Source organism: Photinus pyralis, unplaced genomic scaffold (genome assembly GCF_008802855.1).
Source record: "Photinus pyralis isolate 1611_PpyrPB1 unplaced genomic scaffold, Ppyr1.3 Ppyr1.4_LG10, whole genome shotgun sequence".
Lineage (NCBI taxonomy): Eukaryota > Metazoa > Arthropoda > Insecta > Coleoptera > Lampyridae > Photinus > Photinus pyralis.
The window spans coordinates 7,322,338-7,349,733 of record NW_022170250.1 but is presented as its reverse complement, the minus strand read 5'-3'; the positions used below and the strand labels follow the sequence as shown (position 1 = coordinate 7,349,733).

Sequence of the window (27,396 nt, the reverse complement as noted above, 5' to 3'; positions counted from 1 at the left end):
TTCGATTTAATAAAATGCATATAGGTACCAGCTGGAGCGTTTTAAAGTCACTAAATATAGAAAGTACCGCAATCCATTGGGCTCGTGTGTTAGAAAGAGAACGCATGATTTTTGCCCAAAAATGGCGGAAGTTACCAGATTCTAGTAACTTTAATGTTAGGGATTGTTCCACCTGTTTGGAGATATCTGTATATATTTTTATAAAACATGGCAGTACGATGAAGTTAGGTTATAGAAAATTACAGCTATTCAGATTTTATTTGTCAATTTTTTTAAGTTGGCAGCACATTTGCCCAAAAATGGCGGATGATTGCGGTACTTTCTATATCTAGTGACTTTAGAACGTTTGCTATGTTTCCACAATCGCGTATCTCATGATCAATCTGTAGTAAGTATATTTTAAGCTTCAAATATTACACGTTGCGTCGGAAGAAATTGCACTTTTTGGGACTCCAAATAAACCAGGCAAGTCTTCCATGATAATCCCTTAAAGATCGATTCCATTAGTCGCCCAAAAGTGGCTGGTGCATTGCACAGTCCAAACGGCATGACGGTGAATTGCCATAATCCTGGTACCGGGATAAAAACCGTCTTTTTCTCATCACCTGCCAATAGCCACTTTTTAAATATGACAATAAGGTGTCGTCAATTCTCGGTAACCGACAGCTTATTTTCTTAGGGCCGATTCTACACTATACCAAGTTTATCATCTTCACATTTTTCCCATCCGTCTCTTGGAAAATCTTCTCCGTCTCCCTTTCAGCTAACGGCCGTCTGATAGGTGACATTGAGAGGATTTATTGCAAGCACTTTTCAAAGGCCCGATTCTCCGCAGCTCCAACATCGAGGGCCACTCTTTTCACGCTTTTCTAGATTGTCTATCTTCCTCAATGTCTCTTTAATTGTGGTCTGGAAATCAGTTTCTTCCGTCGCGGTTTCAATTTATAGTGCTTCTAAGCTTGAGGATTCAATAATTTGAAAATATCAGTGTCAATAACTTAGAACAGCAGCATGGCCTTCTAAAATCTCGCACGATTACAATTTTAGGATAATTTAAGTGTTGGAAAACCAGAAAGCAAGCACAGCAAAGGTTAAACTCTATTACAGGAAGCCCGCATAAAAAAAGGTCAGAGCATTTTGATACACTCCGGAACCGGAGGCGTGGGGCAAGCGGCCATAAACGTCGCCATCCATTACGAATGCGACATCTTCGTAACCGCCGGAACCGAGGAGAAACGAGACTACCTTCGGCAAAACTTCCCGAAAATACCAGGTGAGGCGGACTCGTCGAGGAGACGCCTAAAACTCAACTTTTTAAGGTCGCCGCATTGGAGACTCGCGCAGTACCACATTCGAGCAAATGATTCTGAGGGAGACGAAGGGACGAGGCGTCGACTTGGTCCTCAACTCCTTATCGGATGATAAATTCCAGGCGTCGCTCCGCTGCCTGGCGCGCGGCGGAAAGTTTCTAGAGATTGGAAAGTTCTACATGCAGAGCAACTTTCGGATGGAGTGCGAAACTATCGGTAAACGCTGCAGTTTTCACGCGATAATGCTGGACATGTTCTTCGGCGAAATTCCATCGCGCCAAAAGCTCGCCTTTGATCTTTTGAGGAGAGGTATCGAGAGAGGTGTGGTGAAACCCTTACCGCGCGTCGTGTTCAGAAAAAAACACGTCGAGGAAGCGTTTCGTTTCATGGCCGGCGGTAAGCATATGGGAAAAATTCTGTTGAAAGTTTCGGACGACAGAAACTCGCCATTGTTCTATGGAGTACCGAGGTAAGCATATCACTTTTTAAAATAATTTTAATATAATGTTTCGTGCTCTGCCCCAAAAGCCAACACGGAATTCTCATAAGAAGTCACTCCACCAATGACATACGCCCCATAATCTCCTACAAACATATCTCTTGAAACCACTCAAAAATGGGAAATAGGAAAATCGCAATTCTTAAATGGACTCCTGTTACAATACCCCCCTTTAATTTTTCATTTTTTGTGAAAATCAAAATTTTTATAAATTTCAATTTCAATAAAAGATAAGACCCTGTTTAGCCTAAGTTGGTTCACCCTCCCCGGTTTCAAACAACTGTCACCAAGGAGCTCATAACTGTATCTGACCAAGCAGCTGATAATTGACCATCCAGTATTCTGCATTCTGCTGATTAGGAGAGAAACTCTCGGTCGAGCACCGTATACACCCTCCTCTTGTTAAAGGCCCATCTCTATACCAAACAAGCCTCCCACCCTCCAGGTTTGAGAAATGGGCGATTAGCTTAACCACTGTCACTTGCCCGGGAGAGTGACTTTATAACCTTTTTTTTCCTATACTGGTTGTGACCTTCATAATTATGATCTTTTTAATTCTTTTAATCTTTCTGAAATTTCCAGATTCTCTGTGTCCTTATCATGATGGGTCTGATTCCTTGAATTTTTCTGGTTTCTCGGATTGCTCCAATTATCTCGTCATTTGCGGAAGCTTGTTTTCACCCTTTGGTCTCTGTTGGTTTTTTGCATACCTCTCTCGTTATTCTGAATTTTTTAGCATTCCTTCTTCAAAGGACGTTTCGTATTCTATTCCAAAAGCTAACACGGCAATTCTCATAAGAAGTCAATCTACCTCTTTATAATCTCCGACAAACCTATCTCTTAAAACCACTCTCACACAAAAATAGAAAAATGGCAATTCTTGAACGGGCTCCCGTTACAGTACCCCCTTATTTTCATTTTTTGTGAAAATCAAAATTACTGAGGCTCTCAATAAAAGATAAAACCCTGTTTAGCCTTAGTTGGCCCCCCCCCCGCCGGTCACAAATAACTGTCGCCAAAGTGCTCATGTCTGTATCTGAGGCGTCACAGTGGGCTCGTAGGGCATTCAAGCCCAATTTTGTGTAGCTGATAGTTCACCACCGAGTATTCTGCATTCTCCTGATCAAGGGAGGAGCTCTCGGGCGAGCACCATATACACCCTCCTCTCGTTAGCGGCCCATCTCTATACCAAACGAAACCTCCACCCTACATCATGTGAGGGGAGGGGCCCTTGGTCAGATCGATAACGCACTGCAGAAAGGCTACCTCGTCTATCAATCCTTATGCCCCCCCCCCTGTCTTCTGCTAACGTCCCCCTGTCAGAGGTAAGAATAGCCACAGGACCTAAGCTAGTCGAGAACCCGACCTCTTTTCGGGGTTAACAGCGAAGGATTGGCCTTCCTAGGTACCGCTGCACAGGTGTAGCCCTCGCCCCGTTGTCGTCATGCCGGAAGGCAATGAGGACCCCGCCAGGCTCCTACTGGAATCCATCGGAAAGTGCCTAATGGCAGGCGATTTTTAACACGCACATTTTGATGAGACTGCAATCGAGTCCGACATTCATACTTGGACAGCAGCGTTTTGGGGAGATAAAGATTGTTGATTGGTTTCTTGGGTTCTTTATTATGAAATAATTCTGTTACATTCACGCTACAAATCAGAAGGTCCTCCAGATGCTCGTCCTGAAACCGGGATTTTGCCTCTGGAGGCACTTCAAGATGGTGTTCGTGTCACCCGGTGCATGTATACCACGGCCATCACCTTGATTACCATAGAGATAAAAGGGACGATTCTCCCCAGCCAGTCCGTGGTCCACTTGTGACCAAAATAAAATTGCACCTTGCGGATTCCAGCGGAACTGTTCCAAAAGCCAACACGGAATTCTCATAAAAAGAAGAACCTATCTCTTGAAACCACTCCCACACAAAAATAGGAAAATCCCAATTGTTAAACGGGCTCCCGTGTCAGTACCCCCTTTTATTTTTCATTTTTGGTGAAAATCAAACCACGCAGGCTTTCAATAAAGGATAAGACCCTGTTTAGCCTAAGTTGGTTCACCCTCCTCGGTTTCGAACAACTGTCGCCAAGGAGCTCATAACTGTATCTGACCAAGCAGCTGATAGTTGACCACCCAGTATTCTGCATTCTACTGATTAAGGGAGGAACTCTCGGTCGAGCACCGTATACACCCTCCTCTTGTTAAAGACCCATCTGTATACCAAACAAGCCTCCCACCCTCCAGGTTTAAGAAACGGCTCCTTGCCCGGAAGGGTAACTTTATAACCTTTTTTGCCTATTCTAGTTCTAGCCTTCATACGATCTGTTGGATTCCTTTAATCTTTCTGAAATTTCCAGATTCTCTGTCTCCTTGTATCATGATGGGTCCGCTTCCTTGAATTTTTCTGGTTTCTCGGATTCCTCCAATTATCCCGTCATTTGCGGAAGTTTGTTTTCACCCTTTGGTATCTGTTAGTTTTTTGCATACCTCTCTCGTTATTCTCAATTTTTTGGCATTCCTTCTTCAAAGAATGTTTCGTTAATGTTCCAAAAGCTAACAGGGCAATTCTCATAAGAAGTCTACCCCTTTATAATCTCCTACAAACCTATCTCTTAAAACCACTCTCACACAAAAATAGAAAAATCGCAATTCTGGAACGGGCTCCCGTTACAGTACCCCCTCTTTTGAATTTTTTGAGAAAATCAAAATTACTAAAGCTCTCAATAAAAGATAGCACCCTGTTTAACCTTAATTGATCCCCCCCCGGTTCCAAATAACTGTCGCCAAAGAGCTCATGTCTGTATGTGATCAAGGCGTCACAGTGGGCTTGTAGGGCATTCAAGCACCATATACACCCTCCTTTTGTTAGGGGCCCATCTCTATACCAATCAATCGGAAAGTGCCTAATAGCAGGCGATTTTTAAAACGCACAATTTGATGAGACTGCAATCAAGTCCGACATTCATATTTGGACAGCAGCGTTTTCTTGGGTTCTTTATTATGAAATAATGCTGTCACATTCACGCTACAAATCAGAAGGTCCTCCAGAGGCTCGCCCTGAAACCGGGATTTTGCCTCTGGAGGAACTCTGGAGGAAAGACTCAGAGCCTTTGAGGTGGTAATTTTTAAGTTCTACGCCCTTTTAGATTCTACGCTAATCCACAAAACTGCTCGATAATCGTTGGTGGATTAGGTGGGCTCGGTCTGGAGTTAGCCGATTGGTTAGTGCTGAGGGGTGTGAAGAGGTTGGTTTTGGTGTCCAGGGCCGGTATCAAGAACGGATACCAGGCGACTAAGATTAGAAATTGGGCGCGGTACGGTGTGACCACCTTGGTTTCGAGGGAGAACGTCGTCACAAGGGAGGGGTGCGTGGAGCTGCTCAGAAGAGGAAACCAGCTGGGACCGGTAGAGTCGATTTTTAATCTGGCGGGTATCCTGAAGGACGCCATTTTGGAAAACCAAACCGTGGAAACGTTCGAAGAAGCGTTTCGTCCAAAGGCGGTTGTCACCAGGTTTTTGGATGAGGTGTCACGGGAGATGTGCCCCGAATTGCGGTAATCCGTTCGTCTTTCGGCACTTAGCAATCTTTTAATTGTAGGCAGTTCGTTGTATTTTCTTCGATGATGTGTGGAAGGGGAAATTCTGGACAGTGCAATTACGGTATGGCAAATTCCGTTATGGAAAGGATATGCGAGCGGCGAAAAAGGGACGGGTGCCCAGGTTTAGCGATTCAGTGGGGCCCGATTGGCGAGGTACGTGACGTGGAAAGATATTTTGACTGATATTGGCGGTTAGGTGGGGTTGGTCGCGGAGCGGAAAAATCCGGTTCGAGGTACTCTACCGCAGAAGGTTTCGTCGTGCCTAGGCGTTTTGGACACGTTGTTGAGCCAAGACGAACCCGTAGTTTGCAGCATGGTTATAGCCGAGAAAAGGAGAAACTGCAGTGGTTCCCAGAATATTATTGATACCATTATGAGGATCATGGGTTTGTCCAAACTTTGCTCAATGGCATCTCTAATGACGTTTGTTCTACAGGCGTCAAGGACTTGAAGACTGCTGGGATGCACACGTCATTTTTGCTTATGGGAATGGACTCGATTATTGCTGTCGAAATTAAACAAATTTTAGTGCGCGAATTCAACGTTGACTTCAGCGATAAGGACATGCGCGAACTGACATTTGCAAGGTAACAAAACGATTAGTCCATAAATTTTAACATAATTTGCAGGTTACAAGCGATGAAAAGTGAAAGAAGTGGGGAAGATTCTGGAAATCCGAGCCTTATGACGAAAGTAATTAGCGAGTTATACATGCTACTTCCGGTCGTAGCGGAAAACACGGAGGAATCTTCATATATCATTAAACAAAAGAGCTTGGTGAGCGACGCCGACAACGCCCCCTGTGCCTTTCTTCTTCCCGGAATAAGCGGCACGTGCACACTTATGGAAAATTTAGCTCGCAATTTAAACTGCCACGTCTACTGTCTACAGTACGAAGAATCTACCACAATGATCGAAGAGCTGTCTCAGCAAGCTCTCCTGGTAGGTCGTGAACACCCACATCTAAAGCACTAATTTTCGATTGCAGCACTTACCTTCCGCCAAAGAACCGTTCACTGTAATTGCCTACTCCTTTGGCTGCATAGTCGCCTTGCACCTAGTCTCTCAGCTCGAAAGTAAAGGCTACAGAGGGCAGCTGATTTTAATAGATGGATCGCACACTATTTTCAAATGGCGAGTAGCTGCTTTAATTCCTAACGTACAGAATGAGAGATACGTGCAGACTTACATTCTTGCCGGGCTCGCGAAGTCGTTTGTGCCCCTAGATCGCCTATTAAGGGTGGAGGTAGTCGATCACTAAACCGCTGATTTTCAGCTCTCATTGAAAACATTTTAGGAGACGCTGCTACGCTGTCAAGGCTTGAAGGAACGAATCGACGTGTTACTACGCCTTTGCAACGATGCAGAATTGGTGAAAGAGCGTCGAGGGGAAATTGTGAAGTCGCTCTATGGACGAGTTAAAAGCTTCATGGAATTCGAACCGAAATTTGAGAAGATAAAGTCATCGGTGACGCTATATAAGCCGACCGAGTCTCTCTTTCAAGGGAGCAGCGAAGATTACGACGTGGAAGACTTGTGCGAGGGTTCGGTTTCGGTACATACTGTCAGTGGAAATCACCTCACCATCCTGAAAAATACAAGTATGGCTAATGAAATTAATAAGATAGTAATAAATAATAACAATCATTTACATTGTAGCAGATGAATGCGCTTTTACTTGTTCAATTACACTCAATAAAATTAAGGTAGTCATGTTCAATTAATTAATTAAATTTACCTTCAAACGAAACAATTCTTCCTTAAGATTCTTTATTCCCTTGACTTTGGAATTGTCCAGATTGAAACTGACTGAAATTTGGCCCTCTCAATAGGCGTGTAGTGAACGTATAGGGGCCCAAAACCGAATGCCTCAATCCTCCCTTCTCTGGACCCGTCCCTACCCTTCACAAGACCTCGCACAAAATGGCGCTAATAGTTTAACGCGGACATCTTAAATCGTTAGGTAATCTGATTCGTTTAGACGCGCGCTCTAGGGCACCAAATCAAACCCACACCCGATTTTAGAACTGCAACCCTCGATCTTATTTATGGGTTATCCTTACTGAGAGGTTTTGTCCACGTAACCCCGTTTAAGGTGGCATTATCTCTTACTAACAGACTAACACCCGACGGTCTGTCGCTAGTAACTTGTACAGGGTGGCCAAATAAGAATGAGAAGTACTGTATCTGGGAACCTGTCCATCGTAGAGGCTTGCGGTAAAAAAGTTATTACTACAACGGCCACGGGAAAAACCTGGAAAATATTTTTAAGTTTCTGAAATGGCCGCTAGGGGGCGTAACTGCAATCTGGAATCTAAAAAAGTTATTTTTCTGTGAATTCCGCTATATTAACCTAACAAAAAATGTCCGGCCTTTGAAGACGACGATAATCTGAACCTTTTTTTTTGACAATTTTTCCTGTATCTCTAAAAACGGGGTGGTGGGGGGTATTCAAATGTTTCCGTAAAGAACACCCTGTATCTTCGAAACGACTGAGCCGATTTTAACAAACTCGGGTTAATTGAAAAGAATTATTCTTCGGCTACAAATATTATAATATTTGAAGTTTTGTTAGTTTCACATATCGCCGCTTGAGGGCTTTTTTCGACATTCCGACAGAAATGGTTAATTTTCTCAAAAAAATTAAATGCGTTGGTTTGATTTTTTTTCATGAAAAAATAGCTAAATGATGCCTAAACAAGCTCGCGAAAACCGCATCTCGATATCTTGTTCCTAACCTAAAATTTAGGCCAAAGAAAATTTTATACTCTCAAGATTTCATTTTTTTAAGCTAATTTTTCCGGAATTATTTTTATTATATAAAAGCCCTAAGGTGGATCGATTTAAAAAACGAAGCTTTTAATGCCGCCGTAAATGCTCGAAATGCTGGCCACCACGATAGATATATATATCGAGATGCTGTCTTCGCGAGGTTGTTTAGGCATCATTTAGCTACTTTTTCATGAAAAAAAATCGAACCAATGCATTTAATTTTTTTCAGAAAATTAACCATTTCTGTCGGAATGTCGAAAAAAGCCCTCAAGCGGTGATATGTGAAAGTAACAACATTTCAAATAGTATGCTATTTGTAGCTGAAGAATAGCTCTTTTGAACTAACCCGAGTTTGTTTAAATCGGCTGAGCCGTTTCGAAGATACAGGGTGTTCTTTACGGAAACCTTTGAATAACTCCCCACCACTTCATTTTATAGTTACAGGAAAAATGGTCAAACAAAAATTGTTCAGATTGTTGTCAACGTCAAAGACCGGACATTTTTTTTTGTTAGGTTAATATAGCGGAATTCACAGAAACATCACTTTTTTAGATTCCAGATTGCAGTCACGCCCCCTAGCGGCCATTTCATAAAATTAAAAATATTTTCCAGGTTTTGCTCGTGGCCGTTTTAGTAACAAATTTTTTTACCGCAAGCCTCTACGATGGATAGATTCTCAGATACAGTACTTCGCATTCTTAGTTGGCCACCCTGTACAAGCTATTACCCGGTCACTACGATACCGGAAGCGAGTGAGTGACCCATACAATTATAGATAGACCAATTCATTCGCCTTCTAAAACTTTAAACACGAGAACATTTTGAAATAAACGGTTGATATCTCTAAGACATCACAGAGCCACGTTTTTCTGTAACTAATTTTATAAACCTTTGTAAGGAAAATTGGTAACATGGAAATAAGTGTCGTAAAATTCCTCCGGTAGATGCCGCCTATTATCGTCCCCATTCTTTGGAATCAAATCCCTTTTTAGTTCCCCATCTGTTTGTGCTCCTCCTTGTCCCTATAAATGGAGAATCTTGTATTTCGCAAAAAAGGTTTTTTCCACGACCTTTACCAGAGCTCACTAACCAACCAGATCCTAATTCACAACCGTATTCTGTGTATTCCAGATCTTTATTAATTATTCCTGGACATTCTCGACCAGAATCACTTTTCCGTTTCTTTTCCAATCGCCCGATGGCTTTTCGTTTCCTTTGCCCATCTTACATGCGTTGCTATAGCCGTAACGACAATTTGGGTAGGGCGCCGATTTCCGTTACCTAGTATTGCGCGGATCTCGAACTCGAACACGAAGGCGGAAAGATTCAACTTGCTTATAATCAGGGTTATTTGAATCGCTCGGAAGAATCCTTTTAAGGGACACATTCCCCTTCAAATAAGTGTCGTAAAATTCCTCCGTTAGATGCCGCCTGCTGTCGTCCCTATTCTTTGGAATCAAATCCCTTTTTAGTTCTCCACCTGTTTGTGCTTCTCCTTGTCCCTATACAGGCAGGATCTTGTATTTCACAAAAAAGTCTTTTTCCGAGACCTTTACCAAAGCGCCCAGATACTAATTCAGAACCGTAATTCGTGATTTCCAGATCATTTATCAATTATTCCTGGACATTCCCGACAGGTACCAGAATTACTTTTCCGTTTCTTTTCCAATCGCCCGATGGCTTTTAGTTTCCTTTGCCCATTTTACTTGCGTTGCTATAGGTAACGACAATTTGGGTAGAGAACCGATTTCCGTTACCTAGTATTACGCGGATCTCGAACTCGAACACGATTGACACAGGCGGAAAGATTCAACTGGCTTATAATTAGGGTTATTTGAATCGCTCGGAAGAATCCTTTTAAGGGACACATTTCCCTTCAAATAAGTGCCGTAAAATTCCACCGTTAGATGCCACCTGCTGTCGTCCCTATTCTTTGGAATCAAATTCCTTTTTGGTTCCCCATCTGTTTGTGCTCCTCCTTGTCCCTATAAAGGCAGAACCGTGTATTTCGCAAAAAAGACTTTTTTACCAGAGCTCACTAACCAACCAGATCCTAATTCACAACCGTATTCCGTGTATTCCAGATCATTTATTAATTATTCCTGGGCATTCCCGACAGATACCAGAATTACTTTTCCGTTTATTTTCCAATCACCCGATAGCTTTTCGTTTCCTTTGCCCATCTTACTTGCGTTGCTATAGCCGTAACGACAATTTGGGTAGGGCGCCGATTTCCGTTACCTAGAATTGCGCGGATCTCGAACTCGAACACGATTGACACAGGCAGAAAGATTCAACTGGCTTATAATCAGGGTTATTTGAATCGCTCGGAAGAATCCTTTTAAGGGACACATTCCCTTTCAAATAAGTGTCGTAAAATTCCTCCGTTAGATGCCGCCTGCTGTCGTCCCCTTTCTTTGGAATCAAATTCCTTTTTAGTTCTCCTCCTGTTTGTGCTTCTCCTTGCCCCTATACGGGCCTATCCGACCTGATTCACGCAGATGGCCATCTTTAATCGTTAGTTCGTTTGTTTATTTCCCGCCCTACGAATCAAACCAAATCCAGGGCAAATCATCCCCAAATACGACCAAAACATGCTTCGTTACAGTTTCCACGATGCTGAAATGAACTCATGGCGAGTGCGTAGTTGTCATAAAATCAACTCCCCGACATCTCGTCACCAGACATCCAAAATGCTCTATTAGTAATTTCAACGCATTTTTCATGCATTGTTCAGTACTTCCATAGTCCGTCCATAGGTAGGTGAGCTATGTTTTTCTTTACTAGAATCATCTATAGTTGAAAGGAAGTTGGTATTGGGCAGTTTCCACATGCGCATATCTGATTTCTTAGAATATGCGAGGTTTGCCTTTACTAGAAACATCTGTGGTTAAAATTTCTAAAAAATATTTATAAAAAAAGATGCGTACATTGCGCAGTCTGCGCTTGCGCATACCTGATTTTTACTATATGCGATATGTTTGCCTTTACTATAAGCATCTGTGGTGAAAATTTCAACAAAATATATTAATAAATAAAAAAAATGATATTGCGTAACCTGCGCATGCGCACACTTATCGTCAAGATTTTTCTTGTCTGAGGTGCCAGAGTTACCGAATTCAAGAAGAACGAACTAAGTACGAGCGGTACGAGTATATTGAAAACTGTAGGAGCAATAGAGATGGCAATATCCACCTAGCTAAAGCGAACAATTTCAAATGCCCATTGATGGGACGAGCACGGGATGACTTTAAATTAGCAGGATAATTTAGCACAAAATGAGGCCAAATTAATGCAATAAACAATTTTGAAAATACCAATGTTGACACTACCGCATGAAGTGAGTATCATCAGAAAAAGTTGAATTTCTCATTAACCTGATGAGCACAAAATTTTAAATTAGTAGCACAAATTAGCACAAAATTATGAGATACTTGGAATTTAATTCCTTTCAAGTCGACACTCCAACTTCACGGACCCGCTGACATCTTTACTTAGGAGGTTAGCCCACGGCGACGATCTTCGTCTGGGTTTGAGCCCCCACGAGCCAGTTATAATCGTCACTACCTACACCCCAGCGCGAGTTACGTTACGGTCTGTAAGGTGTGTGGGTACGCGCCCGGTGGGTACCTCCACCCCAAAGACAAGTTAGGTGAAAGGTATCTTAAAACGCACAAATGTTGAAAATTTTATTCATTAGTATTGACATTAGCATATTATCCTGGGCGAAATTGACTCAGTTGTAAGGGAAGCCTGGTGGTTTTTTTTTAGATCTTTTATTGATATTTTGTTGTATGTTCTTCTGGCGTTGAGTAGCAGGAAATAATTACTCTATCGTAGAAGGCACTGTGTGTCTTAGAAGGAACAAGTTATTCTGTAACGGGTGATCGATTTGCAGTTTACATTTTTTATACCGCTTCATATGAAACGTGAATGAAAATATGTTTGGAGATAAAAGCTTTAGCAGGTTTCGTTTTCAGATTTTCCAGCTGACAACTAGGTGTTACCAACGAAACAGAAAAGTCGACATTTGCAGCTTGACTTCGACCGTAAAAACGTACAATTTTGTGCGTTTGCGGTAGCTGTGAGAGAATTTTTAGCTGGCTTAGGTGACCTCACTTCGAATCGCATTGTGCTATAAATAGAACGCCGTTATCAACGGCATGTGGTAAAATCTTAGATAATTTGTAACACAACAAAACCCAATTAACGCACGGGCTCAATTAATATTCAGTGGAGTGGAAATTTAGTTTTTTATTCCTGTGCATAAACAAGATCTCGATTATACTAATTTTCCATTCCATGAGAAGCAGGTATTACCGGGGCTGTATCAGAAACCCAGCTGTGCCTTCACAAAGCGATATTTCTAAATTGAAGCTGTCTTTCCTAAGGGAGCATAGTATTAATCATAACCTGAAGAGAACACCCGTTTTCTACGATCCTGTTGAATTAAATGCATAGGTACGTCATCAGAAAGTCGTGGAAGATCTTGCTGAGCCAGACCCGCTCGTATTAGTGCGCTGTATGGCGTAGGTTTGGCTGAGTCGATGTGAAATTAGTCAACGTGCCCTTGGGTTTCTAGAGATTTCATTGGTTGAAAGGCGCTAACTGGTTGATAGGACAAAAAGGAGAGTCGTAAATGTGGAAATTGTGTTATTCCCTTCTCGACCACCAGTAAACATCTTTCTGCCAAAAAGTTGCGTGCGCCACCAGTAGTAAATGACCGTCAAGCAAACACGTAAGGTCCTAGACGGTAAAGCGTCAATCAAACATGATATTAATTAAAGTTTAATCAGTGCGCATTGGGAATTATGGCGAAATACCGCCAGCACAAGTGTTAAACACGCACAAATCAAATTAAATCAGTGGCATTTTCTCAAGGTGAACGGCCTTGATGTAATCGTCGCCTGCAGTAATCGATTTGATCGCAGATGATATTGTCACTTACCGACGGATTGCGTAATCTTGAGTCATCGAGTGGGAATTTGAAAATTAGAGCCATTTTATTGTATTTAAATTGGGATCATTTCCTTTAAGAGTATTGAACAAAGTAAAATTTACATTAGGGTTGTTTTGCTATTAACATGATGAGGGATGTAAATGAAAATTTAATAATACGAGCAGGCATTTTCAGTCCTGAATTTGTGACTGTCCTCTACACAGTAGGTATCCCAACTACGTTGTACAGGTCATTCGGGCTAAATAAACCATCTGGGTACTGCAAGATCGGAATCGTTCCATTGGTCATCGCAGAACGGCAATGTTGCCAAGCAGATCTATTTAGGAATGCTTAATATTTTTATCGAGCGCCTGTTTATTCAGCGAACCACCCCAAAACGGTGCAAAAATGTCCCCTTCGATTTTCAACGCATCCGCATAACTGTAATCGTGCGCGTTCGACACTATGGTCTTGAATGCTCTAGTTATCTGATGTGGTAAGGATAATCTGGCTGTAAGCCAATCCCGGGCTTTTAATAAGCTCGCCCGAGACGACACGACGTGGTCAACCAATCCGACATTTACACATTCTTCCGCGTCCATTACTTTAGATGTGAGCAAAACCTCAAGCGCCCTCTTATGGCCAATCTTCTGAACCAACCTGAAGAAACGCCTCTCCGGTAAATTGAAGCGGAAGAAATACTCACCGAGTGCCCGCGCCCCACGCGGTGACTATGCCCATCTTTCCTTGAACGAATCCAAATCTCACATCGTCCGCTGCGATGAGATAGTCGCAGAAGACGGCCAGTTCGGCACCTCCACCGAAACAAGGACCGTGAACTAAACACACGCTAACCAGTGGTAACCTTTGCAATCTCACCAGCGCGTCTCGCATCCACTCGCTCATCTCCAAGCCATCTCGAGCCGTCGACGCCTTCGCAAATTTCAGATCTGCGCCCGAACAGAAATTGCACCCGTTTCCCCTCAGAATTACTCCCTTTCCTTCGTGCCAATTCTCCAACTCCTCAACACGATCCCGAAATTCCACCATCATTTTGCCTTAAAAATTCGGCGCTTACTAAGAGACACCTACAGAGTTTGATGGTGCGAACCGCTCATGGCGTTCCTCTTCTCCGGACGATCCAAAACTAGTTCGGCAATTCCCGAGTGCTCATCTTTGGCGAGCGAGACGTTTCCTCCGGGAAATTCCGACAGTTTCGCGCGGATCTTGGAGAAATCGTTCTGTTGCTGCTTTTCGCAAGACATACTCACTAAAAATACACTGCTCGTGTGAGAAAGTATCACGAACTGATTGGACTTTATCATCTCATGGCCAAGACTGGATGTAAATTATTTCTAATTTCTGATAAGATTATTTTATTATCTACTTTTTACGACATATTTAACAAACAGTTCCGGGTACGGTGACGACCTTGCGGATTGTTTAAATATTCAAATGCCCGAAGCCCCATTTCTTTATTTTTACATTTTTTGAAACCATAACCTCAAATCTTTCCAATTTATGAAAGGAAATGAGGAATTTGGAAGATTTAAAATTGAGAACCCCATAAAAGGTCTCTAAATATATGCGCCCTCAATGGTAAAACAGTTTTAAATTCAAGTGTTTTGACCTCCAAAGACATAAATGTGCTAAATATTAAAGATTCAGATTTTAGAAGCTCCAATCCTGCATTCTTAAATCCGTTTTTACCATAACCTCATGATTTTTCAAATTTGCGACGGAAATAGTCGACTTAAACATTTAAAATCCTAAAGGCTTTAAAAGATCTAATAAACCATCCATCAATACAAAATTTTTTGCTCAAAATTTGAAAACTTTAACACCCTTAAGGTTTTAAAAGGTCTAATATGTCCATTCTCAATGATATAATCCTTTATTTGAAGATTGTTGGCTCAAAAAGGTCCTAAATGGGCTAAAAAATGTAAAGATTCAGATTTTAGAAGCCCCAATCCTGCATTCTTAAACCCTTTTTTACCATAACCGCATGATTTTTCAAATTTGCGACGGAAATAGTTGAATTAAACATTTAAAATCCTAAAGGCTTTAAAGGATCTAATAAACCATCGGTAAATTCAAGATTTTTGGCTCCAAATTTGGAAGCTTTAACACCCTAAATGTTTTAAAGGTCTAATATGTCCATTCTCAATGATAAAATCCTTTATTTGAAGATTGTTGGCTCAAAAATATCCTAAATTAGCTAAACAATTGAAAGATTCAGATTTAAGAAGCCCAAATCCTGCATTCTTAAACCCTTTTTTACCATAACCGTATGGTTCTTTAAATTTGCGACGGAAATAGTAGAATTAAATATTTAAAATCATAAAGGCTTTAAAAGATCTAAAAACCATCCATAAATTCAAGATTTTTGACTCAAAATTTGGAAGCTTTAACACCCTAAAGATTTTAAAAGGTCTAATCTGTCCATTCGCAATAATAAATCTTTTATTTGAAGATTGTTGGCCCAAAAAGGTCCTAAATTGGCTAAAAAATTTAGAGATTCAGATTTTAGAAGCCCCAATCCGGCATTCTTAAATCCATTTTTTACCATAACCGCATGAATTTTGCGACGGAAATAGTTTCATTAAACATTTAAAATCTTAAAGGTTTTAAAAGATCTAATAAAGCATCCATCAATACAAGGTTTTTTGCTCAAAATTTGAAAGCTTTAACACCATAAAGGTTTTAAAAGGTCTAATATGTCCATTCTCAATGATAAAATCATTTATTTGTAGATTGTTGGCTCAAAAAGGTCCTAAATTAGCTAAAAAATGTAAAGATTCAGATTTTAGAAGCCCCAATCCTGCATTCTTAAACCCTTTTTTACCATAACCGCATGATTTTTCAAATTTGCGACGAAAATAGTCGAATTAAACATTTAAAATCCTAAAGGCTTTAAAAGATCTAATAAACCATTCATAAATTCAAGATTTTGGCTCAAAATTTGGAAGCTTTAGCACCTTAAAGGTTTTAAAAGGTGTAATATGTCCAATCTCAATGATAAAATCCCTTATTTGAAGATTGTTGGCTCAAAAATATCCTAAATTAGCTAAACAATTGAAAGATTCAGATTTAAGAAGCCCCAATCCTGCATTCTTAAACCCTTTTTTACCATAACCGTATGGTTCTTTAAATTTGCGACGGAAATAGTAGAATTAAATATTTAAAATCATAAAGGCTTTAAAAGATCTAATAAACCATTCATAAATTCAAGATTTTGGGCTCAAAATTTGGATGCTTTGACACCCTAAAGGTTTTAAAGGTCTAATATGCCCATTCTCAATTATAAAATCCTTTATGTGAAGATTGTTGGCTCAAAAATATCCTAAATTAGCTAAAAAATTTAAAGATTCAGATTTTAGAAGCCCAAATCCTGCATTCTTAAATCCTTTTTTACCGTAACCGCACGATTTTCCAAATTTGCGACGGAAATAGTCGAATTATACGCAATTAACTGCATTCTTAAATTTTTTTTACCATAACCGCATGATCTTATAAATTTGCACTGGAAATAGTTGCATTAAACATTTAAAATCCTAAAGAATTTAAAAGATCTAATAAACCATCAATAAACTCAAAATTTTTGGCTCAAAATTTGGAAGCTTTAACACCCTAAAGGATTTAAATGGTCTAATATGTCCATTCTCAATGATAAAATCCTTTATTTGAAGATTGTTGGCTCAAAAAGGTCCTAAATTTGCTAAAAAATTTAAAGATTCAGATGCCCCAATCCTACATTCTTAAATCCTGTTGTATCATAACCGCATGATTTTTCAAATTTGTAGCGGAAATAGTCGAATAAAACTTTTAAAATCCTAAATTCCTTAAAAGATCTAATAAACCATCGATTAATTCAAGATTTTTGGCTCAAAATTTGAAAGCTTTAACACCCTAAGGGTTTTAAAAGCTCTAATATGTCCATTCTCAATGATAAAATCCTTTATTTGAAGATCATTGGCTCTAAAAGGTCTTAAATTTGCTATAAAATTTAAAGATTCAGATGCCCCAATCCTACATTCTTAAATCCTGTTGTATCATAACCGCATGATTTTCCGAATTTGCGACGGAAATAGTCGAATTAAACATTTACAATCCGAAAGGCTTTAAAATTCCTAATAAAGCATCCATAAATTTTTGGCTCAAAATTTGGAACCCTAAAGGTTCTAAAAGGTCTAATATGTCCATTCTCACTGATAAAATCCTTTATTTGAAGATTGTTGGCTCAAAAAGGTCCTAATTAGCTAGAAAATTTTAAGATTCAGATTTTAGAAGCCCCAATCCTGCATTCTTAAATCCTTTTTTACCATAACCGTATGGTTTTTTAAATTTGCGACGGAAATAGTCGAATTAAACATTTAAAATCCTAAAGGCTTTAAAAGATCCAATAAACCATTCATAAATTCAAGATTTTGGGCTCAAAATTTGGATGCTTTGACACCCTAAAGGTTTTAAAGGTCTAATATGCCCATTCTCAATTATAAAATCCTTTATGTGAAGATTGTTGGCTCAAAAATATCCTAAATTAGCTAAAAAATTTAAAGATTCAGATTTTAGAAGCCCAAATCCTGCATTCTTAAATCCTTTTTTACCGTAACCGCACGATTTTCCAAATTTGCGACGGAAATAGTCGAATTAAACGTTTAAAATCCTAAAGGCTTTAAAAGATCTAATAAACCATCCATAAATTCAAGATTTTTGACTCAAAATTTGGAAGCTTTAACACCCTAAAGATTTTAAAAGGTCTAATCTGTCCATTCGCAATAATAAATCTTTTATTTGAAGATTGTTGGCCCAAAAAGGTCCTAAATTGGCTAAAAAATTTAGAAATTCAGATTTTAGAAGCCCCAATCCGGCATTCTTAAATCCATTTTTTACCATAACCGCATGAATTTTGCGACGGAAATAGTTTCATTAAACATTTAAAATCTTAAAGGTTTTAAAAGATCTAATAAAGCATCCATCAATACAAGGTTTTTTGCTCAAAATTTGAAAGCTTTAACACCATAAAGGTTTTAAAAGGTCTAATATGTCCATTCTCAATGATAAAATCATTTATTTGTAGATTGTTGGCTCAAAAAGGTCCTAAATTAGCTAAAAAATGTAAAGATTCAGATTTTAGAAGCCCCAATCCTGCATTCTTAAACCCTTTTTTACCATAACCGCATGATTTTTCAAATTTGCGACGAAAATAGTCGAATTAAACATTTAAAATCCTAAAGGCTTTAAAAGATCTAATAAACCATTCATAAATTCAAGATTTTGGCTCAAAATTTGGAAGCTTTAGCACCTTAAAGGTTTTAAAAGGTGTAATATGTCCAATCTCAATGATAAAATCCCTTATTTGAAGATTGTTGGCTCAAAAAGTTCCTAAATTAGCTAAAAAATTTAAAGATCCAGATTTTAGAAGCCCCAATCCTGCATTCTTAAATCCTTTTTTACTATAACCTCACGATTTTTCAAATTTGCGGCGGAAATAGTCGAATTAAACATTTAAAATCCTAAAGGATTTAAAAGATATAATAAAGCATCCATAAATTCAAGATTTTTGACTCAAAATTTGGAAGCTTTAACACCCTAAAGATTTTAAAAGTCTAATCTGTCCATTCGCAATGATAAAACTTTTATTTGAAGATTGTTGGCCCAAAAAGGTCCTAAATTGGCTAAAAAATTTAGAGATTCAGATTTTAGAAGCCCCAATCCGGCATTCTTAAATCCCTTTTTTACCGTAACCGCATGAATTTTGCGACGGAAATAGTTGCATTAAACATTTAAAATCTTAAAGGTTTTAAAAGATCTAATAAAGCATCCATAAATTCAAGATTTTTGGCTCAAAATTTGGAAGCTTTAACACCCTAAAGGTTTTAAAAGGTCTAATATGTCCATTCTCAATGATAAAATCCTTTATTTGAAGATTGTTGGCTCAAAAATATCCTAAATTAGCTAAAAAATTTAAAGATTCAGATTTTAGAAGCCCCAATCCTGCATTCTTAAATCCTTTTTGACCATAACCGCATGATTTTTCAAATTTGCGGCGGAAATAATCGAATTAAACATTTAAAATCCTAAAGGATTTAAAAGATCTAATAAAGCATCCACAAATTCAAGATTTTTGGTTCAAAATTTGGAAGCTTTAACACCCTAAAGGTTTTAAAAGGTCTAATATGTCCATTCTCAATGATAAAATCCTTTATTTGAAGATTGTTGGCTCAAAAGGTTTAAATTAGCTAAAAATTTAAAGATTCAGATTTTTCTTAAATCCTGATCATAACCGCATGATTTTCCGAATTTGCGACGGAAATAGTCGAATTAAACATTTACAATCCGAAAGGCTTTAAAATTCCTAATAAAGCATCCATAAATTTTTGGCTCAAAATTTGGAACCCTAAAGGTTCTAAAAGGTCTAATATGTCCATTCTCACTGATAAAATCCTTTATTTGAAGATTGTTGGCTCAAAAAGGTCCTAATTAGCTAGAAAATTTTAAGATTCAGATTTTAGAAGCCCCAATCCTGCATTCTTAAATCCTTTTTTACCATAACCGTATGGTTTTTTAAATTTGCGACGGAAATAGTCGAATTAAACATTTAAAATCCTAAAGGCTTTAAAAGATCTAATAAACCATTCATAAATTCAAGATTTTGGGCTCAAAATTTGGATGCTTTGACACCCTAAAGGTTTTAAAGGTCTAATATGTCCATTCTCAATGATAAAATCCTTTATTTGAAGATTGTTGGCTCAAAAATATCCTAAATTAGCTAAAAAATTTAAAGATTCAGATTTTAGAAGCTCAAATCCTGCATTCTTAAATCCTTTTTTACCGTAACCGCACGATTTTTCAAATTTGCGACGGAAATAGTTGAATTAAACATTTAAAATCCTAAAGCCTTTAAAGGATCTAATTAACCATCGGTAAATTCAAGATTTTTGGCTCCAAATTTGGAAGCTTTAACACCCTAAATGTTTTAAAGGTCTAATATGTCCATTCTCAATTTAAAAATCCTTTATTTGAAGATTGTTGGCTCAAAACGGTTCTAAATTAGCTAAAAAATTTATAAATTCAGTTTTTAGAAGCCATAACCGCATGATTTTTCAAATTTGCGACGGAAATGGTCGAATGAAACATTTACAATCCGAAAGGCTTTAAAATATCTAATGAACCATTCCTAAATTCAAGATTTTTGGCTCAAAATTTGGAACCCTAAAGGTTCTAAAAGGTCTAATATGTCCATTCTCACTGATAAAATCCTTTATTTGAAGATTGTTGGCTCAAAAAGGTCCTAATTAGCTAGAAAATTTTAAGATTCAGATATTAGAAGCCCCAATCCTGCATTCTTAAATCCTTTTTTACCATAACCGTATGGTTTTTTAAATTTGCGACGGAAATAGTCGAATTAAACATTAAAAATCCTAAAGGCTTTAAAAGATCTAATAAACCATTCATAAATTCAAGATTTTGGGCTCAAAATTTGGATGCTTTGACACCCTAAAGGTTTTAAAGGTCTAATATGTCCATTCTCAATGATAAAATCCTTTATTTGAAAATTGTTGGCTTTAAGATTCAAAATTCAGAAGCCCATTTAAAAATTCTTCAATTTTTGTATTAACCCCTTGATATGTTCTTTTGGCGTGTAGTAGCAGGGAGGAATAACTTTACCGTAGAGGACACTGCGTGACTTGGAAGAAACAACAGCAAGTTATTCTGTAACGGGTGATCACCAGTTTAATTTATTTTATACCGCTTCATATTAAATGTGAATGAAAATATGTTCGGAGATAAAGGCGATAAACGGTGCGAATTAAATGTTGACTGGGTTAAGTAGACAAGCGCAGGATCTTAATAACCGCTGTGACGGAGAGAGAAAGAGGGACTTTAAAATATATAGAGATGTGCGTAGAAAGACACCGGCTTCACCAGGTTCCGTTTTCAGTTTTTCCAGCCGACAACTAGATGTTACCAACCCTGCCGAGAACGTACTACCGGGGGGTATAGTATAATAGAATGAAACCCTGGTATACAAGGTGCACTTAAAACTAGGTACATAAAACATTGGTGTAATTTATTAGGCACAAAAACGATCCGTAGTGGAGGTAATTAGATTCTGTTTCAAAAAATATTAATTACAAGTTGAAGTACAAGCACAAAGTACCTACTTAGAGTGTTTAATGTTGCGGTTCAGGGCCTCCTTGTTCATGGCCCCGCCCCAAAATGGCGCAAATGTCTCACTCTCAGCGTTCAGGGCATCCTCCTGACTATTCATGTGGTTACTCGAGACTATGGTTTTGAAAGCACGAGTGATCTGGGATGGCAAAGTAAGTCGTAGTTTTAACCAGTTAGTCACTTTGGACAGATCGACGGGAGACGCCACCACGGCTTCGGCCAACCCAATTTCGACGCACTCCTCGGCGCTCATCACTCTAGCGGTGAGGAACAGATCGAGCGCCCTCGCGCGACCGATTCGTTGAACCAACCTGCAAAACGGCCCAGTTTTGGCGTACGTTTCAAAATTGTACCAACCGACTGTGTACCGCCGCCCCACGCCGTAACTATTCCCATCTTTCCGTGAACGAATCCGTACTGAACATCCTCGGCCGCCAAAATATAGTCACAAAAAACGGCCATCTCGGCGCCTCCGCCCAAACAGGGCCCGTGCACTAGACACACGCTAACCAGTGGCAGTCTCTGCAATCGGGTCAACGTGTCCCGCATCCAAACGCTCATTGCCAAACCCTCCTCGGCCGTGGAGCTCTTGGCGAAGTTCAGATCGCCGCCCGAACAGAAATTCCCACCCTTCCCTCGCAAAATTAATCCCTTGCCGCTCGTCCAATTCTCCAGCTGCAAGACGCGCTCGCGGAGTTCCACCATCATCACCCCTGCAACACGAAATTGATCGAAACCGGTGGCGAATTTACATATTTACCGCTCATTCCGTTGCGTATTTCGGGATAATCCAGAACGATTTCCGCAATTCCGCTTCGCTCATCTTTAATTAGCGAAACACCTCCTCCCGGGAATTTTACCAGCATTTTTCGTATCCGGCTGAAACTGCGAGGCTGCTGGACGCTGTCCGCCATGCCTGCTTAAACGAAATGGAAACGTGACTGTTTTGATTCATAATTAAGCGACTGTGAACAATGACGGTGTAGTTTTTAATGCGTACCTGCCGGATTGAAGAACTTAACGAAACTTAAGTCGATCATGTCAGGCGTTTTGGATAAAAAGGCAACTCTAGGGGATTAAAACTTATAACAGGGATTAGTGATAAGGATATTGCGTCATGCTATACAATTATGTGTTCTTAATTGTTGTGTTTTCCGCAAAATTGAGGCCTGCATATAGAATTAAAGGTGTAATATGAGAATGCGTCAAACATTGCGTAAACCTGTCAAGAATTGCAAATTTGCTACTGTGTCATCATCGTCTCCTCTTAACTAACGCGTAGTAGAACCTCAGATCCTTCTTCTAGAACGAGCACGAACATCCTTCTCTTGAAGAGAACCTGAGATCCGCCGTATAACTGAGCCTGTAGCCGTTCTTAAATAAGAATTCAACGTGTATGGTTAGAGTAAGCAGTAAGCTATGCCAGGAAGTCCGCGCACAGTCGGTTGCTTTAAATTAAAACGGAAAATCAGGAATAAAGAAGAAAAAAAATAATAATTAGCTGTGTCTACGGAAAATCAAATGCAGGAAAGCGAAACTGTGAAACAATATCCTCCCTTATAACTAATGGCACAGAAAGTGGCAAAAAGCTGTAATGATCCTAGGGGTCTATGAAGCCGACACTGAAAACGTTGACTTACCCTATCTTACCGTTAGCAACTCTGGGAAAAAGCACAAGCAAAGCCACCTTCCTTTCAAGTCGAAACGATGGACGTTTTGCGGCACTTTTGAATTTGATGGCAGTCGGCTCGATATGGGTGGCACAAATGAACTCCTACGTTGTGTAATTGGTTCTTGTGTGTGTGTGTGTTGGGATGTGAGACATAATCGGGAAGGGTGTTAAATAAAAGACAGAACATTTGTGCGTAAGAAATGACAAGAACAAATAAATATATTACGCACACAACAAGACCATGCCATGGAAACCTTCTACGGAACAAAAACCCCGGCATAGGTCACACAAATACCTGAAATAAATCACCTACAGCAATAAAATGCAAGAGAAAATACACATAAATAAAACATCTCAAATTGTATGATAAAAATCAGATAATCAAATCAAATGCAACTAAAGAAGTTCAAAAAAACAAAATACACAAGACATCATAAATGCAGTGGAAAACCTGATAAATCAATTCAGGTCAAAAACACATCAAAATACCTGTACGATCAATTGAGCTAACACAACTTGTAAAATAATAAATGGCATTACATAGGAAACATCAAAATGGTGTGGCTCTACTCCAGCCTTCATTGAAATAATTTTTTTTTCATTAAAGGCCCTAACGGGATCAAGCCCATGATAGCCCTACCTGTTTAACAATAAGGAGATAACACTGGCCACATAGACTTCACGCAAAGGGGCCTGTGAATGCGACTTACACAGACAACACAATGCACTAGACCACGGTTCGGTAATTAGGTACTATAACAAAGGACAAGACAAGAGGAGCGAAAAAATTAGGAGTTGTAAATTAAATATTTATCTGAGTTTGTCTCAAGAAGTGTATTATACCATCGAACACATTTTTGTCATTGGCAGCCAAAAGACTAACGATGTCGGTGGGTAGTTGGAGTCCCATTCTCACCAGTTTTGCAATCAGTATGTCTGTCTGCATTTGGTTAAGTTGACATCCAAAAAATATATGATTGAGATCCGCCATCTCACTCCCGCACCTACATGCAGGTGACTCTATAATACCTACCTATTTTATATAAATGGGCAGGGCAAAGACCGTGACCGAACTTGAGCCTAGCGATGGTAGAAAAATACTGGCGACCTACAGAAAAATCCCGAGCCCAGTGTCTTTTTATTAATGCGGGTTGAATTTTGGCATATTGAGTAGTATGTGTGCGATAAGAATTAATCCATTGCAGTTCCCATTTTTATTTTATCAGAGAGTTTTTAATTACCAGGTACAGATCTCGTTTGGTTAGTTTGTTATTGAGAATATCCTTCCTTTCAAGTCCTAATTTGGCCAACCTGTCTGCTTCTTCATTTCCTGCAATGTTGCTGTGGCTCTTCGCCCACTGCAGCTCAACATTTATAGATTTGGCTATATCTTTGCATTTATTATTTAACACGAAAAGTACATGGGAGAAGGCCAATAGCAAGTATTCATGTGAAAATCGATTATCGCTCAAGCAGAACATATTTTAAATAGAGGAAATGTTAATGAAAGGGCCCCTAAATATCTCGCATTGCTAAGATGCTAAGAACTGCAATCCGCACGAGACGAGTAGGCAACAGATACAGAGAACGAAGGAACTGTATTAGGTACCTGCTCCACGGAGACAGAACGAACCACTCGCACACACACAAACATCGAAACATCAAATAAGAGAGCCCCCCCTTCGTATAGCCAACGCACAAGAACTGCAGTGCGCCGCGAATCAGAAAGTAACAGATACAATGGACAATAAAACTGTATTAGGCACTTTCACAGAATAGTTACGAATCAATCGAACAGAGCAACATCGCACTGATAATCAATTCGTGAATACAGAAATAAATACTTAATAAAACAAAATAATGGCATAATCACCTGTACAGTATAACAAACACGATTCATCTAACGGTACTCAAAAATAAAAGCATGGAGTACGCCATATTTAGATATCGGCATTTTATGCAAAATCAGCAAAATGTGGCAAGAAATTCAATGATTAGTTAGTACAAAATAGAATAAAATTGTTAGGTACTACCTGTAAATTACACCTTCAAAACACCAGAAACTAAATAATCAAAAAGAAAACCCCGGAAAACGCGATGCCCTCCATCGACCCCGTCGCCATCTTCTTCACTCTGCCACGCTCCTTTTCCCCTAGCTTCGTTACTAAAATACCCTAGTATTTGGCATCTGCGCAAAACGGTCGATTGGTTATATACAGAGCATATAATATTTTTGTTTCAGATGTAAAGGTGTGTTGCCTAACCATAAGGGTGGATTATCACATGTTCATTTATAATAGTATACAATAAATACAATGGAGGTACGTCACTAGTCAAGAAATGCAAATAGCTGATGGAATAAAGAAAAAATAAACACATTTCTGTGCACCGAGAATATGGCCGCCACACGGCAATTTGATTCAACACGCAGCATTGCTCTTGATAAGATATCAGTCCCTTTCTTCCATAGTCTAAGGGAAATATGAGGTAACAGAACCTCACATTTCAACGAAATTAACTGAAGTAGGTGTTATTAAATTAAGTGCAAAATTTGGAGCTTTCCGCAATTTTTTTTTGTTGAAAAGGGTCAGTGGCGGGGTAACTACCGTTGGTGCCCGGTGTGGCCCACCAAAATGGTGCCCTCATGAATCCCTCCTATTTCTCCCATTCACCACCAAATTAACAGCTTGGTAGGTGGAATGAAAACAGATATGTACAGGGTGTTCCAAATTGCTCGTTTGCGATGTTTTTCGGTGATATTTTGAGAACTAAAACAAATAGAGTGATGCAGTTTGCACTTCTCGTAGCTACTTTTCAAAGCTGATGCATAGATAGACGATGTCAATTATGACGTATGACTTGCGCGAACGTGGCAACAGTGCAAAAGTCCAAAAAATCTGGTATTTGTGGGAATAATGAAAAAGTATAAAAAACAAACTTGGTTTTTAAGATACACCACCAAAGAATGTATAATATTTTTTGCACCAATAAATTCCTTATTTTTTCTACTTAGAAAAATGTATATTTAACAGTATGTTTGATAAGAAAAAAATTGAGATAAATAGAGAAAACCTTTATTCACTCTTGAATATTTGAAAAAACAAACTTTTGTCCCCTTACTAATTAACTATTTTGCCATAACGTTTTTTTTGCAAATTATTTCATATTTTCACAAATAATGAGATAAAACAAAAACTGCTTATTACATTTTTGAATTTTTGCGCTGTTGCAACGTTCGCGCAAAAGTCATACGTCATAATTGGCATCGTCGATCTATACAGTTGAGAGGTTCCACCTCTTGTATATACAAGCATTGTATTTATAAACGAAAATACAATGATACAACTTTCGACGACGCACACATTTTTGAGAGTTGGCAACCACGCAATTTTTAGGAGGGGAAAAGCAGTCTACGCCATCTGGAGAGCACGAACGTTGGTTACGTTTGGCATCCGTTTTTGAATGGCGATGGCGGAAGCATCGCTCCGTAAATTTCGTTGGTATTTTTGTGTTATTTAATGCAAGTAGTAATCTTTGCATTTCTTTATATCGCATTTGTGTATGCAGCATTCTACATTTTTTGCGTGTTTCAGTCTTTTGTTTTTGAAATGTACTTGATTATGATTTAATCATAATGCAGAATCACGTGTTATCCCGTTATCCCTTTGTTTGTAACTGTTTACATTTTTGACGTAATGCTATGTTTATCTGTTGATTACTTGGTCTTGTCCCAGAAGTTACATTCATAAAAATTTTGATCTTTTTATTTCAATATGTAGAGTTGTTTGTGTGTGCACTGACTTAATTGTTGTTTGTAACTAACATTTTCTCGGTGAATAAAGCAGTCACGGGACTGAAAACTGTCATTAATTTGAGTTACCACAGGTAATTCCGTGATTGTCTTCGACATTCAACTGTAAACTCGAACCCCGAAACTAGGGGCGACTCATCTATCTTGGGGGCAAGATTACACTAATCAAAAACTCTTCGGTTTAGATTCTATGTACAATAAAGGAATTGCGATTCGCTAATTTCCACATATCTGGTCGTTATAGTGATGTTTCTGTGAATTCCACTATATTAACGTAATAGAAAAATACCGTCTTTGAAGTCAACGATAATTTGAACCTTTTTTGTTTGACAATTATTGCTGTATCTCTAAAAATGAAGTGGTGGGGGGTGTTCAAAAAGTTTTCGTAAAGAACACACTGTATCTTCGAAACGGCTGAGTCGATTTTAACAAACTCGGGTTAATTGAAGAGTTGTTGCAAATATTGTAATATTTGAAGTTTTGTTAGTATCACATATCGCCGCTTGAGGGCTTTTTTCGTCATTCCGACAGAAATGGTTAATTTTCTCAAAAAAATTAAATGCATTGGCTCGATTTTGAAAATGTTGAAAAAGTAGCTAAATGATGCCTAAACAAGCTCGC

General features: G+C 39.0%; 3 protein-coding genes across 5 annotated transcripts in view; 1 reads left to right on the top strand and 2 right to left on the bottom strand.

The window, feature by feature from the left end:
• The window catches only part of LOC116161905 (fatty acid synthase-like), a 29,778-nt gene extending 22,666 nt beyond the window's left edge, over window positions 1-7,112 (top strand). Inside the window, exons 20-28 of the mRNA XM_031475400.1 lie at window positions 1,108-1,273; window positions 1,320-1,779; window positions 4,954-5,361; window positions 5,406-5,559; window positions 5,603-5,792; window positions 5,843-5,993; window positions 6,036-6,348; window positions 6,395-6,652; window positions 6,704-7,112. Coding sequence (XP_031331260.1) covers window positions 1,108-1,273; window positions 1,320-1,779; window positions 4,954-5,361; window positions 5,406-5,559; window positions 5,603-5,792; window positions 5,843-5,993; window positions 6,036-6,348; window positions 6,395-6,652; window positions 6,704-7,072 — 2,469 coding nt within the window. The 3' untranslated portion in view covers window positions 7,073-7,112. The remainder of the gene's footprint in view (window positions 1-1,107; window positions 1,274-1,319; window positions 1,780-4,953; window positions 5,362-5,405; window positions 5,560-5,602; window positions 5,793-5,842; window positions 5,994-6,035; window positions 6,349-6,394; window positions 6,653-6,703) is intronic.
• Window positions 7,113-11,905: 4,793 nt separating this feature from the next.
• On the bottom strand, window positions 11,906-14,440 carry LOC116162538 (ethylmalonyl-CoA decarboxylase-like). Its single transcript, XM_031476173.1, has 3 exons — window positions 14,229-14,440; window positions 13,824-14,175; window positions 11,906-13,777 (listed from the first exon to the last, which is right to left on the bottom strand). The coding sequence occupies exons 1-3, from the start codon at window positions 14,380-14,382 to the stop codon at window positions 13,459-13,461; spliced, it is 825 nt and encodes a 274-aa protein (XP_031332033.1). The 5' UTR covers window positions 14,383-14,440; the 3' UTR covers window positions 11,906-13,458.
• A 6,718-nt stretch (window positions 14,441-21,158) lies between these two features.
• Window positions 21,159-25,014, bottom strand: LOC116161769 (ethylmalonyl-CoA decarboxylase-like). Of its 3 annotated transcripts, none has more exons than XM_031475234.1 (5): window positions 24,998-25,014; window positions 22,053-22,211; window positions 21,654-22,005; window positions 21,286-21,603; window positions 21,159-21,233 (listed from the first exon to the last, which is right to left on the bottom strand). In XM_031475234.1, the coding sequence occupies exons 2-5, from the start codon at window positions 22,204-22,206 to the stop codon at window positions 21,227-21,229; spliced, it is 831 nt and encodes a 276-aa protein (XP_031331094.1). In that variant the 5' UTR covers window positions 22,207-22,211; window positions 24,998-25,014; the 3' UTR covers window positions 21,159-21,226. The 3 variants fall into 3 exon arrangements, with proteins under 3 accessions (XP_031331094.1, XP_031331093.1, XP_031331092.1); XM_031475233.1 differs by lacking the exon at window positions 24,998-25,014 and adding an exon at window positions 22,293-22,384 and having other exon boundaries at window positions 22,053-22,208; XM_031475232.1 differs by lacking the exon at window positions 24,998-25,014 and adding an exon at window positions 22,293-22,367.
• Window positions 25,015-27,396: the final 2,382 nt, after the last annotated feature.

What these genes read in the sequence shown, in the direction of transcription:
- LOC116162538 (XM_031476173.1), bottom strand. Translation starts at nt 14,382, where the DNA reads ATGTCTTGCGAAAAGCAGCAACAGAACGATTTCTCCAAGATCCGCGCG. An exon ending in GAAGAGGAACGCCATGAGCG is followed by an intron (nt 14,176 to 14,228) that starts GTTCGCACCATC and finishes CGAATTTTTAAG; the next exon opens with GCAAAATGATGGTGGAATTT. An exon ending in GCGTGGGGCGCGGGCACTCG is followed by an intron (nt 13,778 to 13,823) that starts GTGAGTATTTCT and finishes GCGTTTCTTCAG; the next exon opens with GTTGGTTCAGAAGATTGGCC.
- LOC116161769 (XM_031475232.1), bottom strand. Translation starts at nt 22,332, where the DNA reads ATGATCGACTTAAGTTTCGTTAAGTTCTTCAATCCGGCAG. An exon ending in AATACGCAACGGAATGAGCG is followed by an intron (nt 22,006 to 22,052) that starts GTAAATATGTAA and finishes TTCGTGTTGCAG; the next exon opens with GGGTGATGATGGTGGAACTC. An exon ending in GCGTGGGGCGGCGGTACACA is followed by an intron (nt 21,604 to 21,653) that starts GTCGGTTGGTAC and finishes GCCGTTTTGCAG; the next exon opens with GTTGGTTCAACGAATCGGTC.